This window comes from Gopherus flavomarginatus, chromosome 4 (genome assembly GCF_025201925.1).
Source record: "Gopherus flavomarginatus isolate rGopFla2 chromosome 4, rGopFla2.mat.asm, whole genome shotgun sequence".
In the NCBI taxonomy this organism is placed as follows: domain Eukaryota; kingdom Metazoa; phylum Chordata; order Testudines; family Testudinidae; genus Gopherus; species Gopherus flavomarginatus.
The window spans coordinates 106,008,857-106,025,489 of record NC_066620.1 but is presented as its reverse complement, the minus strand read 5'-3'; the positions used below and the strand labels follow the sequence as shown (position 1 = coordinate 106,025,489).

General features: G+C 39.3%; 1 protein-coding gene and 1 non-coding gene across 11 annotated transcripts in view; one reads left to right on the top strand and one right to left on the bottom strand.

Annotated features, from left to right (window-relative positions):
* SHPRH (SNF2 histone linker PHD RING helicase) overlaps nt 1–16,633 on the bottom strand; it is a 1,098,091-nt gene that overhangs the window by 21,540 nt on the left and 1,059,918 nt on the right. For all 10 annotated transcript variants that reach the window (XR_007773878.1, XM_050949418.1, XM_050949417.1 and 7 more), the window contains 3 exons: nt 16,505–16,606; nt 11,093–11,164; nt 7,516–7,704 (listed from right to left, as the gene is read on the bottom strand). Coding sequence is in view for 9 of the 10 variants with exons in the window: in XM_050949418.1 (XP_050805375.1) it covers nt 7,516–7,704; nt 11,093–11,164; nt 16,505–16,606 (363 nt within the window). In the remaining variant the exon portion in view is untranslated. The remainder of the gene's footprint in view (nt 1–7,515; nt 7,705–11,092; nt 11,165–16,504; nt 16,607–16,633) is intronic.
* LOC127050409 (U6 spliceosomal RNA) lies at nt 4,072–4,175 on the top strand. The gene has a single exon (XR_007774220.1). It is a non-coding gene; the product is annotated as a U6 spliceosomal RNA (small nuclear RNA).

Here is a 16,633-nt window from a genome sequence, read left to right as displayed (position 1 = left end):
AACTCTGCCCATATATCTACACCAGCGACACCATCACAGGACCTAACCAGATCAGCCACACCATCACCGGTTCATTCACCTGCACGTCCACCGATGTAATCTACACCATCATATGTCAGCAATGCCCCTCTGCTATGTACATCGGCCAAACTGGACAGTCGCTATGGAAAAGGATAAACGGATACAAATCAGATATTAGGAATGGCAATATACAAAAACCTGTGGGAGAACACTTCAACCTCCCTGGCCACACTATAGCAGACCTTAAGGTGGCCATCCTGCAGCAAAAAAACTTCAGGAACAGACTTCAAAGAGAAACTGCTGAGCTTCAGTTCATCTGCAAATTTGACACCATCAGCTCAGGATTAAACAAAGACTGTGAATGGCTTGCCAATTACAGAACCAGTTTCTCCTCCCTTGGTTTTCACACCTCAACTGCTAGAATAGGGCCTCATCCTCCCTGATTGAACTACCTCATTATCTCTAGCTTGCCTGCATATATATACCTGCCTCTGGAAATTTCCACTACATGCATCTGAAGAAGTGGGTATTCACCCACAAAAGCTCATGCTCCAAAACGTCTGTTAGTCTATAAGGTGCCACAGGATTCTCCTACTGACCTAATGGACATTTTAAATTTGTCATGGTGAAATTTGTAACTGTAAAGCTGAATACTAAAAAAACTATTTTTACCTTTAGCTATGCAAACTAAGAACAATCCAGGAAAAAGTACATACTAAGTGTGTACTGTAATGCAAATCCTGTCTACCTACTTTACCTACCTTCCATTCATCCAATTTTATGTACACAAATTACAATGTTCTCAATACAGAAGAGTACACTACTATGTTCTATTTCTTCTTCATTTTGTTCTCTATGCCATTTACTTGTTTGCATAGGGGCTCTGTTTGCCTGGCAATCAGAAAATGTATTTCCTTAATTATGAATATTGTGTTGCAGTAATTTCACTCAGTGTTTTTTTTAAAGATATTTTATTACTTAAAAAAGTGCTTATACGTCTATACTTTTGCACACTGTAGTTGTCTCAGCCAGGCAAGTATTGTTTTATTTTTGTCTACACCTGATTTCTGAATGCTGATTTGCACATGGTTGGCTGTGCTATACTGACAGGTCAAATTTACGGCAGTTTTGCTGCTTGTAGTATGGGTGGGGAAGTGAGTCCAGTCTAAGTGAGTGCCTGGAGCAAGCACTGGGCTGCTCAGGCATTCATATGTCACAAGTAGCTGTGTGAATGCTTGAGAAACTGTATAAAAGCTAGAGCTGTCAAGGGTTTCCGTATGCAGTGCCAGCTTCTTTGACACTATTTTCTATAATGATTTCAGTGCTATGTCCTGGGTACAGGAGTGAATAACTCTTGGTGCCAACACCTTTGCTATTGATATGTACCTGGCAGAGATCTATAAGCCTGTTTCCAGAAGTGAGAGTAGCCTGTTCAAAAGATGTATATCTAAAAAAGAGTTGGAGGTGGTGGTGGTGGGGGGGCTGGATGATACCCTTGGTGGCTCTATGGCAACAGCCGGAAAATGGTACCCACCCTTTGTTAGGGGAGCTGAGATTGGTTAATTCTCGTAAGTGCTGAGACAGAGTTGCACACGGATGGGGTGGTCCCCCAAATGAAACTAGGTTTCTTTCTATTCTGGTCTCCACATGCTGCAAGACAATTTCTCTCTCTCCTTTGTCTTCCAGATTATATTAGCTACATGCAGAATCTGTTTCTTGTTGCTCTGTATCAAGTTGTTGGCTGTCCCAGGAGTTAGGGCAGGGTGCTGCAGGCATCTCTAGACTTGGAAATGACTGTATGGGCACTTATGATTTCATGGTACAATTAATTTGTCTTTGAATCAAAAGACTGGAGCTTTGGGTGGTACCTTGTCTTGGATGCATCGGTTACGTTCCCCTGGGAAGCTGGTGGAGGCGGGAATAAAATAAATAGGGGAGCACAACTGGTACGACCCTACAGAGGTTGGGAGTTGGAGCGATGCCCCTTTTCTGAGAACTGGGAACCAGCAAATCTTCCTAGAAGGGGATGGATTTGCCTGGAGGTCCAGGTAATTATGCAAGGTGTTGCCTCAACAGTTAGCAGTTGCCTCATCAGCACAATACTTTGGACTTAATCAGGCTTTGGTATGATGCAAACTTGGCTGGCCAAGGAAATGTTACACTCTGGACTAGAGAATCAAAAAAGGGAGGTATCTATGAGAGTTTTCTCCTCTTTTCACTGCTTCCAGGGACAGACTGCTTTCAGGAGATATTTTCAGTTAAAGGTTTAATGAAGCTACAGCCCCATGGCCAAAAGATGATAATTGTTGCCACCATCCATTCACAAGCTGAAAAAGATTATAAGCACTCTGCCATTCAGAACTACTACTTGTACAAGAAATACTTAAAAATGTAGAATTTCTCAAGAATGAAGACCAATTTAGCTTAGTCAACAGCACCACAGTTAGTTGCACTGTGGAAATAACAAAACAACAGTGGGTAAGTGGACCACTTCCCCTTTTTGTACAGTGTTTATGCAGATGTGCTACAGAACTGCTTCATATCATTTCACTTTACAGAAATCACACATTTATACTACAGAGAGCCTTATAATTAGGAAGCTCTTTCTTCACACACAACAACATCAAACACTGACAAATGAATTAAAAGGAAATCTACCAAATTCAATCTTTGCAACAGGAAAACTGCACAAAAAATATATTAATTTAACTGAAAGTTCAAAGTGTTTATATATCCAGCTTGAGTGCCCAGGTGATTTTATTACTGTATTGGTCCTCCTTCATTCCATCCTCATACCTCTCTTTGGTAACAATTTGTCATGATGTACAAAACTAGAGTCCTGTGACCACTCAGGCAGTGAGTAACTCTCTTGTGTAAGTGTCTGCAGTTTCAAGGTCTTATATAGTCTTCAGGACAGGGACGATATTTTCCAGATTCTCGACTGATCAACAGCATTAAAAAGGAAGACAAAAACCTTCACCGAACAGTACCACAGAGATTTTGTAAATTACCATCACCAAATACTTTGAAATTTGGTAATTTTTACACCTAAAAAAAGCAGGTTTTGCTGCTTCATTCATCTCTGTGGTTCCATTCTTACCACAGCTCCCATTTACTTTCTGCTTTTTGTCAGTTTTTGCAAACTCATTCTCCTGCTGGTTTGAGTGTATGGCACATCTGTGACACCTAAAAGGAGCGAATGGAGCAGCAAGAGAATTGAAACTATGGATACAGTACAAAATATCCCAGTCCCTTTGCTGCCCCAGTTTTTTTTTAAATCATTCTGCTCTAAAAACAATCAAGTTAAAGGTACACCATCAACTTGGAAAAAAAATACATGTATAAACACAACCCCGCCGTACCCCCCCCCCCATTTTAAGTAAAAATAAATACCAAATGAGGTTGATTCTTAGTGCCAAAAATAAGTCAGCATTTCCTCCCAGGAGATGTACCATAGATACTATGTATTCTTGGCTTACAATCTGGTCATTTGTTATCCTATTGCCCAGCAACACGTCTTGCGTTTGTTTACATTCGAATTTAACTAGAGTTAAATGATAGCCATTTAACTTGTGTTAGCTTACATGTCTGACAAGAGTAATCCACAAATATCTGTATTCTGTTGTGGAATATCCAGACTAACATATATAAACATGTTAACTGACTATCAATTAACCTGTGTTAAAAAATCCCTAGTGTGAGCATATCCCTTGATCAGATGGCAGACTAAGAATAGCCAGCACTTCCCACAGGGAGTGAAAAACTTTCTAGGATCCCCCAATGACCTTCCCTGTATAGAGTGTGCCACATGTAATTGACTTGACAAAACAGAAGACACTGACTAGAGAAAGTAATGAGAAACGGGACAAATCACAGAGACAAGTGTAAATATAGGAATGGTCCTAAATTTTCACATAAGGATTAGTGAATTACCTACATTTATCACGGTACTTACAGGACCATTATGCAATACAAAAATATTGTTCATTGTTGATCATTTTTTAAAAAAAGTAACAGGGAGGAACAGCTGCATTTTTAAAAAAAGCTTGCTTGCTTTTGCAGCACAAGTACTAAAATTGGAATGATACAAAGAAGATATTACCAGGGCTCAATGCAAGGATGACATGTAAATACATGCAGTGTTTCATATTTTAGCTGAAGCAGAAGGTTCTAGGCTTGATGTAGGAATCCTTCAGTGAAATTCTATGGCCTGAATTGTGTGGGACATCAGACTAGTTGATATTAATGGCCCCTTCTGGCCTTAAAATATATGAATCTATGAATAAGACCCCCGTGATATTGCCTTACACTGTTCAAGATGGAATGACATTTACCCTCTCCTTCCAAAACTCCTGGGTAAATACTGTAAATATGGAAAAATATTGTTAAAAAACCCTAAAAACAGAAAACCCAAACAACTAACACTCCCAAAGAACAATCTACCTACTCCCCCTGGTGCCAAGTCATGCCAATTACTTCCAGTCCTGTATTCACTATTTGATTTGGCTTAGGGCAGGGATCTCAAATTCAAATCACCATGAGGGCCACATGAGGACTACTAGTACATTGGCCCGAGGGCTGCATCACTGAACCTTTTTCATATGATACAAAAGTATAGTCAAAAATGAAAAAAATGAAGAGTAATATAATATGCTATTAAAAGTCAATGTATTAACTTTTTAAAAATTGTAATGTGAAGAGGGGTTTTAATAAAACAAACACCTGTAACTATTCCAGCGGTCAATAACACCGATGATGATCTATACTAACAGTCTATCAACATAGCTGTAATGGCAGGAACTTTTTAAAGTAACTATTCATACAAAATACATTGCCACTTTTAACAAACATTCTTCCCAACTACTCACAGCAAAGTATCATATATGCTGAACTTCATACCTCAGATTGTTTGTCTAGTCCATGAGACCTCGCCCCACCTCTTTCCACCCCTTCCCTGCCTCCATTCCAATCCCTTCCCCAAAGTTCTTGCCCCAACTCCGCCCCCTCACAGCCTCTATTCCAACTCCTTCCCCAAATCCTCACCCCAGCCCTACCTCTTCTCCACCTCCTCCCGAGCGCACCGCATCACTGCTCCTCCCTCCTGGAAAGTCCTAAGTACCACCACACAGCTGTTTGGTGGTGCACAGCACTGGGAGGCAGGCAGAGGAGTGAGGATGTGGTGCACTTGCGGGGGGGGTGGAGGGGGAGGAAGCTTGGCTGCCGGTGGAGTTGGCGCCTATGCTGGGCTGCAGGAAATAACTCCACGGACTGTGTGTTTGAAATTCCTGGCTTAGGGTATGCCACACTGGTTAATCTCCAGCTCATGCAGACATTTACCTGCTAGCTTTTATCAAGGTAGTGTGAAATTGTCACAGTGGTGTGATGGGGAAGCTGCCCGAATCTATATCCAAGGTCTCTGACAGGACTGTACTCGGGGCAGCTATCTTATCCTGCTGCCTGTGCCACTGCAGCTACCATAATGTTTTTAGTGTGCTAGTTCAATCAAAGCTATTGCATGTATGTATACCTGATCTGGGAATTACACCGCTAGCTCCAGGGTAGACGTATCCTTTATTTCCTCAGTGAAATCATTGCCAAACTACCAGACTCTCTACCACTGTATTTTAAATCCAGGCTCCTTATCCATGTTTTTTCCAACCACCATAAATTATCAGCTTTGTTTTCTTTTTAAACTAGAATTTTATAAAACTACCATTGTAAAACAAAAATGAATATATTTCTGGCCCAGCAGCCTAGGGATCCCAAAACATTACTTAAAATCCAAAAAATAACCCCTCTCCAAACAAACTCTGTCATCAGGAAGAGACAAAAATGGCAAAGAAGGAACACATCGTAATAGGAAGATTTCTCCAAAAGCCTTCAATACAGCTACACAAGGACTCAGATGGACAATCTCAAGGAAAAGGTGGTATAGAAAGGAATCCTCCACTATTGGGACAAAGAACCAGCCAGTTTCAACTGCCTTAACAGGTCACACAACTCAGTAATTACTTTGATGGTAAACTCTTCAGGGCAGGGAATGTCTTTTTGTTGTGTTTGTGCCTATCACAATGGGATGCAAATCTATGATTAGGGCTTCTAGGCGCTACTGCAATACAAATAATTAATAGGATTCTGGCTCCTATGTACCTAAATCCTTTTTGAAAGTAAGTCTTAGGTGATGTAACTCTGAGCACAGAAACACCTAATAGCTTTAAAAATCTGAGGCTGAGAGCTCTGTACACTCAGTAACCCTGAATCAAACCCACTGACTAATCAGCAAGCAATGTAGATGGAGGAGGGATGGAGCTGCAGACTCCATCTTTTCACCACGGAGAAAGAAAGCAGCCACATGCTGGAAACAATGTTAGGAAGAAACTGAAAGGAGAGTTTTAATGAATTCACTCTAGAATTAAAACAAACAAACAGCTGAACCATATAATAAAACTGACAAATGCTTACGAGCAGGCATAATACATACTACTGGGGGTAGTTTCCTCAACAGTATTGACTGCCTACAGTGTTCTACAGTTGATGTTGTATATGTTAATCTTCACTGAGCAATGCTTTAAAAAAAGATAAAGGAAAAAAACATAACTTCTCATCCTTTAAAACCACTAGAGTCTGAACAGCAGCTAATATTTCATGGCTATCGATAAAGTCCATAAACCTAAATCTGTACCACTCAAAGGTGCGGAAACCAGATTCAGGAACAAAATTCAGATCTCTGGTAAATCAAGATTTAGCTGTTTGGTTACAAACTGGTTAAAAATAAAGATGTAACAAGTTTCTCCTAAGGAAGTGATACTCATCTGAGTAAAGGCCTCCCTTCATCCCACCTCCGCCACCCCCCCAAAACACTATGAGAGCTACAGGAGGTAGCTACAAAAAGCCAGTCATTCACCCATCTTCCAAGCAGGTTGTCCACAGCCCTTTATATGTTTATGTATCTGTTTTACAGGAGATGAGATGTTAGGAAAACCCTCATTAAAAGCACAATACAGGCTGTTTCCATTTAGGTTCTGGCCTTTCAGATTTTATTTTCACATAAAAGACAACTATTTATCTAGTTTTAAAAAATTATAGTTTTGTAACTCATCTCTAACAGACTTCAGTCAGACATTTAAAAACATCCTTCCAAAACATCTGATCTTTGGTGCCATCACATGTGGCACATCTGTTCTTTAAGCTAAAAAAGGTAACTAACATGGATTGTGTGTTTAGGAAAAATTAAAATGTTTACTTCATAGTTAGCTTCCAGTTGTCTAAGTTTTTGAGACTAGAATAAAAGTGAGGACCATATTATCAAAAAGGTGCATGCAAATCACACCCAGCTGGAATGTGAAAAAAACCCTACATGCCTATGAACAAACACCACTCGGGAACACATATTTTGGGTGTGCATGCCAAAATCGAGCATGCACACACACTGTTGCATACTAAGTGTGCATCTCTAAACAGACGGGCCAAGATATGCTACACATGGCAAATTACCTTCACAGGAATATCATCCTCCTGGTTTGCAATCTCTGCAGTGAAGACATAGGATATTTCTTTATGAGAAGTTGTCTGCCTGCAGATGGCACATTTAATCGAACTTCTGCGGGTGCCAACACTGTATTGCTCTATAATAATAGCTACACACTCATTACAGAAGCAATGTCCACATGTCAGAACTGCCCACTAGATAGGGAAATATAAAAGGAACAATAATACAACATAAAACCACTCTTTCTTCTTCTTTATATATACACACACACGAAAAAAATTATGTATATATATTGGTTAAATTATTTAAAACATTTCCTTACCGTCATGAAAAACAACACTTCAGATTATTAAAACAGAAGACATTCTTAAAAAAAATTTTAAATTGTTTATTAGAGTTGGTTGAAAATTTTTGATTTTTGAAGTTTTTCAACAGAAAGGAATAATTTTGTGAAAATTTCCAACCAACTGTACTATTTATGCTGTTCACTATTTGCATATCTCTCAGTATAAAAAGTAAAATTAGACAAGTCAGTTTTACTTTTTTTTAAATCATTGCCTAGCCAATTTTTTGTTTTTGGATTTAATGCACTGGAACCAGGCTGCAAACATGACAGAAAGAATATTTGCTAAATAACTGTTTGTAAATCTATAGACTATTTCTATTGGCCTTCAGTTTTGCAAAAGCTTTGTTTTTATAAATCCTGTTAAGAGCAAAAGTCACAATCCTTACTCCAAAACTCATGAAACAATGGTTTTTTCATATATCATTACTAAGTTATGTGTAATGGCACCCCTTTATTTATAAAGAAAGATGACGACGAACTGGGGTTCTCAACCTTTTTTTTTTTTTTTTTTTTTTTTTTTTTTTTAAAGAGTGTGAACTGTAAGATAATGGAGCATTCTTCTAGGGGAATCTGGAGGGAATCCACAATCCTGCAGAATAGTTCTTGGAACTGTTTAAAAGTCATCTGCCAACGTTGGAAGTGGTGTCATGATGGTCTCATCAGGGAGGATGAGAAGTGGGCTCGTGGTGTAACCTCTTCCTCCGTTTCTTCTTTCTACTCCTATAGTAATTCTGGTTGAGAGTCAAGCGGTCTAGAGACTGATAAGGACAGAGAGTGTATGTGTCCCTCTCTCTGGTCCGTGGGCAGTTTGGGAACTTGTGTCCTATTCGCGGCCCAAGGGTCCCAATAGGGCCAATGTGGCATATGTGGCTGCATCCATAGGAGTCTGTACCAGAGACCCGTTTTGCTTCTGGTCTCTGGGTATCAAGGACAAATAGATGATAATTCTGTGTGGCTGCCTTGATATGATGGTGGGGGGTCAAGTGCAATGGAGTAGTACTCCTATTCCTCCTCACTGGAGAAGGGCGATGCAGTCCTTCGTGGTGAAGGAGAGCGGTGTTGTATCTCCAGGGAAGAGGTATGAGCTGTGAGGAGCGTGGTACGGAGGAGCAGCAACTCTGAGGTGTCAGAGATAATCAGGTCTCTTGGGTATTTAAACTCCTGTGGTACTGATAGGAGCATCATTGGTACTGGTGGTTGTGTGGAGATTGAGGGCATTTCCAGTGCTAAGGGTTGAGTGAATTCTCTGCAGAGGCCAGTAGATGTGCTGAGAGTTGCGTCGGTGCCGAGGGCTTGCTCGGTACCAAAGACTTGGCTGGTGCCGATGCACTCAAAGTCATTTTAGTTGAGGTGACCAGTATTTTGAAATCTTTGAACTGTCCTCCTTGGTTCCGAGCGACAGTGTTCCTGTATGCAGTCCTGCCCATTTTGGTCCTTGGATCTTGTGGTAGAGGCGGTACAAGAGGTGACCAGGCGGTTGTAGGAGCTAAGTCTCATCAAGACTACCAACCTCGCAGGGGATGCCTTTCTTTGAAGTGGTTCCCTGGTGTAGGACCTCGGGGCCCACTTCTTCTCATCTGGACAGGAGAGCGTAGATTTTCTCTTAGTGGTGCGTGGTGGGTCGGCTGATGACCACGCCAATGGCGAACGCCTCGGAAGAGAGGTATCAGGCCACGGTCTGAGACTGGTTGCACTGAGCTCTCCATTAATAAAAGTTTTAGTCTCAGTTTATTGTCCTTTCTGCATTCAATTTGAGGCAGGTGCACTTTTGTGATATATACTCCCTACCTAAGCAGTCTGTACACTGTGAGTGACTGTCACTCATAGAAATGGCCTCACAACATGAGTGGCACCACTTAAACCTGGGGGATCCGGGCATAACCCAGAGGAGGTAGAACTCCCTGGTAGGGAAGGGCATAGAAAAAGGGAAACCTTCACTAATCTAAAGACTAACGAGGAGGAAAGAACAAAGGAAAAGACAAATTTTAAGGGAGAAGAAAGAAATTGAATAAAATGGCTAAAAACTACAACAGAAACACTACTATTCTAAAGGTACTACAGAGGTCTGAAGGGCTCTGCTCAGGATTCCGTCCCAGACCAAGGGTGGTCAAAAAGTAACTGAGGGCGGCTGGACCACACAGCGCTATACAGATGCTGCTCACAGTGTGATATGAGAAGAAGCACATGTGCAGCCCAATAGGCATTGCTATCAAAGATCTCTAATCCCGGGCATAGGGATTCTACTGCACCTACAGTGGAGCACCCATAGGGACACTACTCGAAGAAGAACAGCTAGTATCCATTTCTTAAAAGTTGTCTATCCTCAGAAGAAAAAAATAAAATATATACTCAGCAACAACAGATACAGAACACGATGTGCCTAAGTACACAGTATATTAAGGAAGACAATCTACTTCTTGATTAGCATGTAAACTGACAAGAAGAATCTCTGATCTGCCAGAAAGCAGTGTTTATTACAATTATTTTATTTGATAAAAAAGAGAGAGACTGAAAGAAATAGCTAGAGAAATATGTATAATACAGTCAGCAATGGACAAGCTTCCCATACATCTCTGTCAATGCACCTCAATAGCGAGCTGACACATGCCTACATCTATTGATTTTTATCGTTCTGTGAACAGCAAGCTTCAGTGCTGAAATTCTAGTGAATTAACCAGTGTAATAATCTTGAGCTGAACTAAATTTAAGTTACTACACTTTCAGATATGGACAAAATTTGGCAATTTTGGATTTGCTTAGACAATGATTTTTTTAAAAATGTCCATCCAGCTGTATAATTTGTTCTGGTGTCTCTCTTAACTATACAATGTTTTGCTATATTAGAAATGTGGAGAAATATGATATTCAGCCAAGCAAAATTGAGATGAAAGGAAAAACAAAGTGTCACAAAATTGTACTGGAACCAAAATTCTACCCTCTTATTCTTCTCTAACACAGTTTTGACTTCCAAAACGAGTTGATTGTATTTGAAAAGTCTCTCTCACATACATCTTTTTACCATGTTTAGTCTACCTCTCACCTAATACAGGGACCAAAAAAATACAGCATATATAATTAACAACTCATCTGATCAAGATGATACGTTGGAAAAGTATTCATTTCCCAGTTTAAAGATACTGTTCAGTTAAACTCACATTGCTAAAATCTAGTCTAAAAACGCCGAAAATTATTAGCCTAGGTCTGCAAAAGTGAGAATCAATGCCTGGATGTTTTACCTGTTTTCCCAGTTGGCGGGCACAAATTGGGCAAGGTTCTGGATTAACTCCTCCAGTGGTTTTATCCTGAGACTATAAAGCATAAAAAGGCATAACAAAAGTTAATTGAAAAACAAAATTGAGTTACTCTACATTTCAGATAATTAATATGGCAACTCATCACAGTTCATTCTGAACTGATTTTAAAATTGCTTTTAAAGTTGCCAAAATGTCTTTAATAATTCTTAGAGAAATAAAGCAACTTCTTTTCCCCATGAATTACAGGAAGATAATCTGGTTTAGGGTCATTAAATGATAACACTGCTGTTTATGTCACGGTACTTTAAGTTGCACCACCATTTCCACTAGAGTAATTCAGAAAATTTTAGTCAATGTTCCACTGAAGACAGAATATTGTAGGAATTTTGCCCCACAACCTCCATTTTTTAAACCAGCTTTAATTTCTATTATAAAAGCACTGTTAGACCAGCAAAAGATATCCTCAACAGGCTAAACATTCAAACACCTTTAAAAGAATGGTTTTCTTATATAATATTTAATGCAATGCTCTGTTGACACATTAGGAAGGAAGAGAGACAGCAGAAAGGTCTTTGTTTTTTTAAAGTTTGAAATACGAATCTTTCTGATATTATAACCTGTTTTCAGTCTGCTTGGATATCTAGAATTTTTACCTTTTGTTTGTGCTAGTTTGCATTGTCCAAATTGTTTGGAAGGTCAGCTGGCAGAAATAGGCAGGGGAGAGTTGATAAAAAGCTATGTTTATACAAAAGCTAACCTGCATTAGGCAATCTTCTGTTTTAAAGACATTGTACAATTAACCCTAAGCATATTGGGTACAATTCTGACCCATCTTTATTAGAACACCTCCCCTCCATTAAGTAACTGATTTGTTTTGGTTGTTGAAAATAGGTTTCACTATATATATTATAAACATCTGGATATTCCCTGGGTATTCCAGTCTAAGGGTATGTCTACACTACCTGCCGAATCAGTGGGAAGTGACTGATCTATCAGGGATCAATTTATCATGTCTAGTGTAGAGGTGATAAATCGATCCCTGATCGCTCTGCCATCAACTCCTGTTCTCCACCACGGTGAGAAGCGGAAGCAGAGTTGACGGGGGAGTGGCGGCAGTCAACCTCACGCCATGAGGATGTGAGGTAAGTTGACCTAAGATACACAACTTCAGCTACAAGAATAGTGTAGCTGAAGTCAACGTATTTTAGGTTCATCCCCTCCAATGTAGCCCAGGCCTAAGATATATAGGTGTGTGAAAAAATTAGATAGCTTTGTAAAACTGCCATGCAAATTTATTAGCCCAGATATGAAATCTGCTAATCTGTTCATTATCATTATGACTGATGACAGTGGAAAAAAAAACACTAAAGATGTTTTACTCACCCATTTAAACTGGAAAATTGTACACCTACTTAACATACAACTACACAATGTCTGATTTTTCAGAACTGCTATGCATCTGCAGCTCCCAATGATTTCAATGACAACTGCTGGTGCTCAGCACCAATGAAAATCAGGCCATATACACCTTTAAAGCAGACTAAATTATCTATGCAAAATAATCACATTTTTAAGAGAATCTTTTACTCTGAGTTGCTGTACATGGTCCTGTTCTTTCCCTTATATATTTACATCTCCCTTTTTATTTACACCTTCATTTGCACTATTTAGAAAGCCGCAAATTGTTTTCTCAGCTCATCCACTCCAACATTCAAACAATGGACTCCGTGGCCAAAAATAAAATCAGCAGTAGTTAAAAACCAAATTATAGTGACACTGAAAAAAATTAGTTTAATTAAATTGTGAACAACACCCTCTCACACACTTTTAAACGCTTCATGCACACTGAATGAGAGTCGGCTGGTAATCTCTGAAAGTTAAATTTTAACTATAAAGTTTGTGCATCAAGTGTACAAAATCCCCCTATTTTTTCTACATATGTTTTCAAAGTTAAATCATAATCAAATCTATACATGAATAATTTGATATGTAGAAAATGGAGAGCTAGGCATCACAAAAAGCTTTTAAGTAATTCATAACTACTCAGGTAATGCACTAATTTTGGCTGTGCAGTTAGACTAATAATGTAGAAGATGTAACTGAAAGCTTAAATACACTACCACAGCCATAGATTACCTGTTTATGGATTTTTATTAAGTGCCACTTACTTCAAATTCTGAAGTGTCCATAATGCAGCTGCACACCGATTCAAACACCAAACTGCTACTTTTTTTTTTTTTCCTAGATCACACACAGGAAGTCTCAGACATGAGACAATCTTTTTTTAAATCAGTTTTGAAAAAAAGTTAAGTGTTTGTATGCAATAGACTGAGCCAAGTGGCATAATTTGGATTGTGATTAAGCTCCAGATTTCAACCTCCTCCAAAAGTCCTAGGGTGTTTGGGATCAGAGTTCCAGTTTAGACCCATCTGTAGCTATCAAGTTGTGAAAGCATAAGAAGAAAATAGAAGCTAATGGTAAGATGTAAGTGCTTAGAGATGATAGACGACTGTTTTCAAAAGTTGAAGCTGGTGGGACTACCCCAATATTTGAGAAAGAGTGTTTAGCCATCAGACAGAGTAAAGCCTAGGGCACTCTGGGTTTCTGAATGTTCCATAATACCTTGTGGAATGTGGGGGTCCCAGGAAGAGAAAGAGAAAGACGACACCTGGAAAGAGAGAGATTCACTACAGGGATAGCTAGCAAGAATGGGCAGAAGTCAGGGATTTGGAGCAATCAAATTTTTTTAATTGCTCCGCTCCGGCTCTGGCCAAAAAGCTACTGGTCCATGCTCCAGTTCCGGGCTCCCCTCCAAAGCCCTGGCAAAGGTAGCTAGGAAACCAGTACCAGCAGACTGACTTATATACCTGTTGTATTGGTAGAATAGGTTCCATCAACAAGACAAGGATCTATTGCTTAAATCAGCCTCTACGAGATGACTAGAGGATCTCTCATGTAACGTCGATTTTTCTAAAATGCTAAAGAGGCTATACACACAATTACAGGCCAGTAAGCCTAACTTCAGTACCAGAAAAACTGGTTGAAACAAGAGTAAAGAACAAAATTATCAGACACACAGATAAACATGATATGTTGGGGAACCGTCAACATGGCTTTTGTAAAGGGGAAAAAATGCCTTACCAGTCTATTAGAATTCTTTGAAGGGGTGTCAACAAGCATGGGTACAAGGGTGATCCAGTAGATATAGGCTATCTGGACTTTCAGAAAGCATTTGACAAAGTCACCAAAGTCTCTTAAGCAAAGTAAGCAGTCAGGGAATAAGACGGAAGGTCCGCTCATGGATCAGCAACTTGTTAAAACATAGGAAACAAAGGGTATGAATAAATGGTCATTTTTCACTTTGGAAATAGGTGAATAGAGAGGTCACCCAAGGATCTGTACGGGGACCTGTGCTGCTCAACATATTCATAAATGGTCTGGAAAAGGGGGTGAACAGAAAGGTGGTAAAATTTGCAAATGATACAAAATTACTCAAGATAGTTAGGTCCAAAGCTACACGTAAAGAATTACGAAGGGCTCTCACTAAACTCGATGACTGGACAAGATGACAGATGAAATTCAGTTTTGATAAACGTAAAGGAATGAACACTGGAAAAAATAATCCTGACTTTACATACAAAATGGAGTCTAAATTAGCTGTTACCACTCAAGAAAGAGATATTAGAGTCACTGTGGAAAGTTCTCTAAAAATATCCACTCAATGTGCAGTGGCAGTTGAAAAAAAAAGCTAACAGAATGTTAGGAACCATTAGGAAAGGGATAGATAATAAAATAGAATATATCATAAAGACACTATATAAATCCATGGTATGCCCACACCTTCAATGCCATGTGCAGTTCTGGTCACTCCATTTCAAAAAAGATATACTAAAATTGGAAAAGGTACAGAGAAGGGCAACAAAAATGATAAGGGTATGGAAAAGCTTCCATATGAGTAGAGATTAAAAAGACTGGGACTATTCAATTTAGAAAACAGATGACTAAGGCAGGGTGCTGGAACAATTTGTAAAGTGTTGGTGCGGAGACTCATTGAATCAAACTGTAAACCTAATATATAATGGAAACCACTGCAAGCCATGGGGTGCAGGCACCCCCAACAACCCTAGTTACAACACCTATGGACTAAAGGGGTAAGAACGAAGTCTATAAAACCATAAATGCTATGGAGAAAATGAACAGAAAAGTGTTATTTATCCCTTCACATAACAGAAGAACTAGAGGTTACCTGATGAAAGTAACAGGTAGCAGGTATAAAACAAACAAAGGGAAGTACTTCTTCATACAATGCACAGTCAACCTGAGGAACTCATTGCCAATGGATGTTGTGAAGGCCAGAAACAAAACTGGGTTCAAAAAATAATTAGTTAAGTTCACGGAGGATAGGTCCTTCAATGACTATTAGCCAAGATGATCAGGGATGCAACTCCATGCTCTGGATAGCCCAAAACTTCCATCTGTCAGAAGCTAGATTGGATGATGGAATGGATCACTCGAAACTTCCCAGCTCTCTTTATTCCCTGGCATGGGCCACCATCAGAAGACAGGACACTGGGCTAGATCAACCATTGGTCTGACCCAGTATGGCCTTTCTTATGTCCTTATCAAACACTGATTTGAATCTAGTACAACAACAGAAACTACTTAAGACTAAAGCAAATTCTGTATATTTGTAAATACACAGTTTCAGCACACAGTAGTGTCTCTTTGGGAGATCATGAAAACATTAAACAGTCTTCATTCTATATTACAGCTTCAATTTTCATATTGAAGCTTCATAATTCCAAATATACTTGATTATGCTTAGATGAACATTTTCACTTATTTGAATAATATGGTTCAATACTATAATTATATTTAGTTCAAGATCAGCATGAAAAGCAATTAGTATACATGCTCAGCAAATGCTTTTTAAACATTGGATCCACACAATTCTATCAACAATTATTGTAAAAATGTTTTTTATAATGAAAAACATTGAAGGATCCCTCCTCTTCATTAGGGCAGTAGAGGGTGCTACTATATCAGGTGTCGGCAACCTTTCAGAAGTGGTGTGCCGAGTCTTCATTTATTCACTCTGATTTAAGGTTTCGTGTGCCAGTAATACCTTCTAAAAACGTTAAAATGTCTCTTTCTACAAGTCTATAATATATAACTCAACTATTGTTGTATGTAAAGTAAATACATTTTTTACGATGTTTAAGAAGTTTCCTTTAAAGTTAAATTAAAATGCAGAGCCCCTCAGACCAGTGGCCAGGACCAGGGCAGTGTGAGCGCTACTGAAAATCAGCTTGTGTGCCGCCTTCGGCACATGTGCCGTAGGTCGCTTACCCCTGTACTATATTGTAACATCAAACAAGGAACTATATACCTTACCTTCTCCAAATTAGTAAGATATAGGAGCTGGCCTAGTTTCTTCTGAAGCTGTGATTTGGCAACCGCCTTGTCATTCAAAAGTTTCACTCGATTTTGTTCTACCTGCGAAAACAGCATTCATTAAGCCTG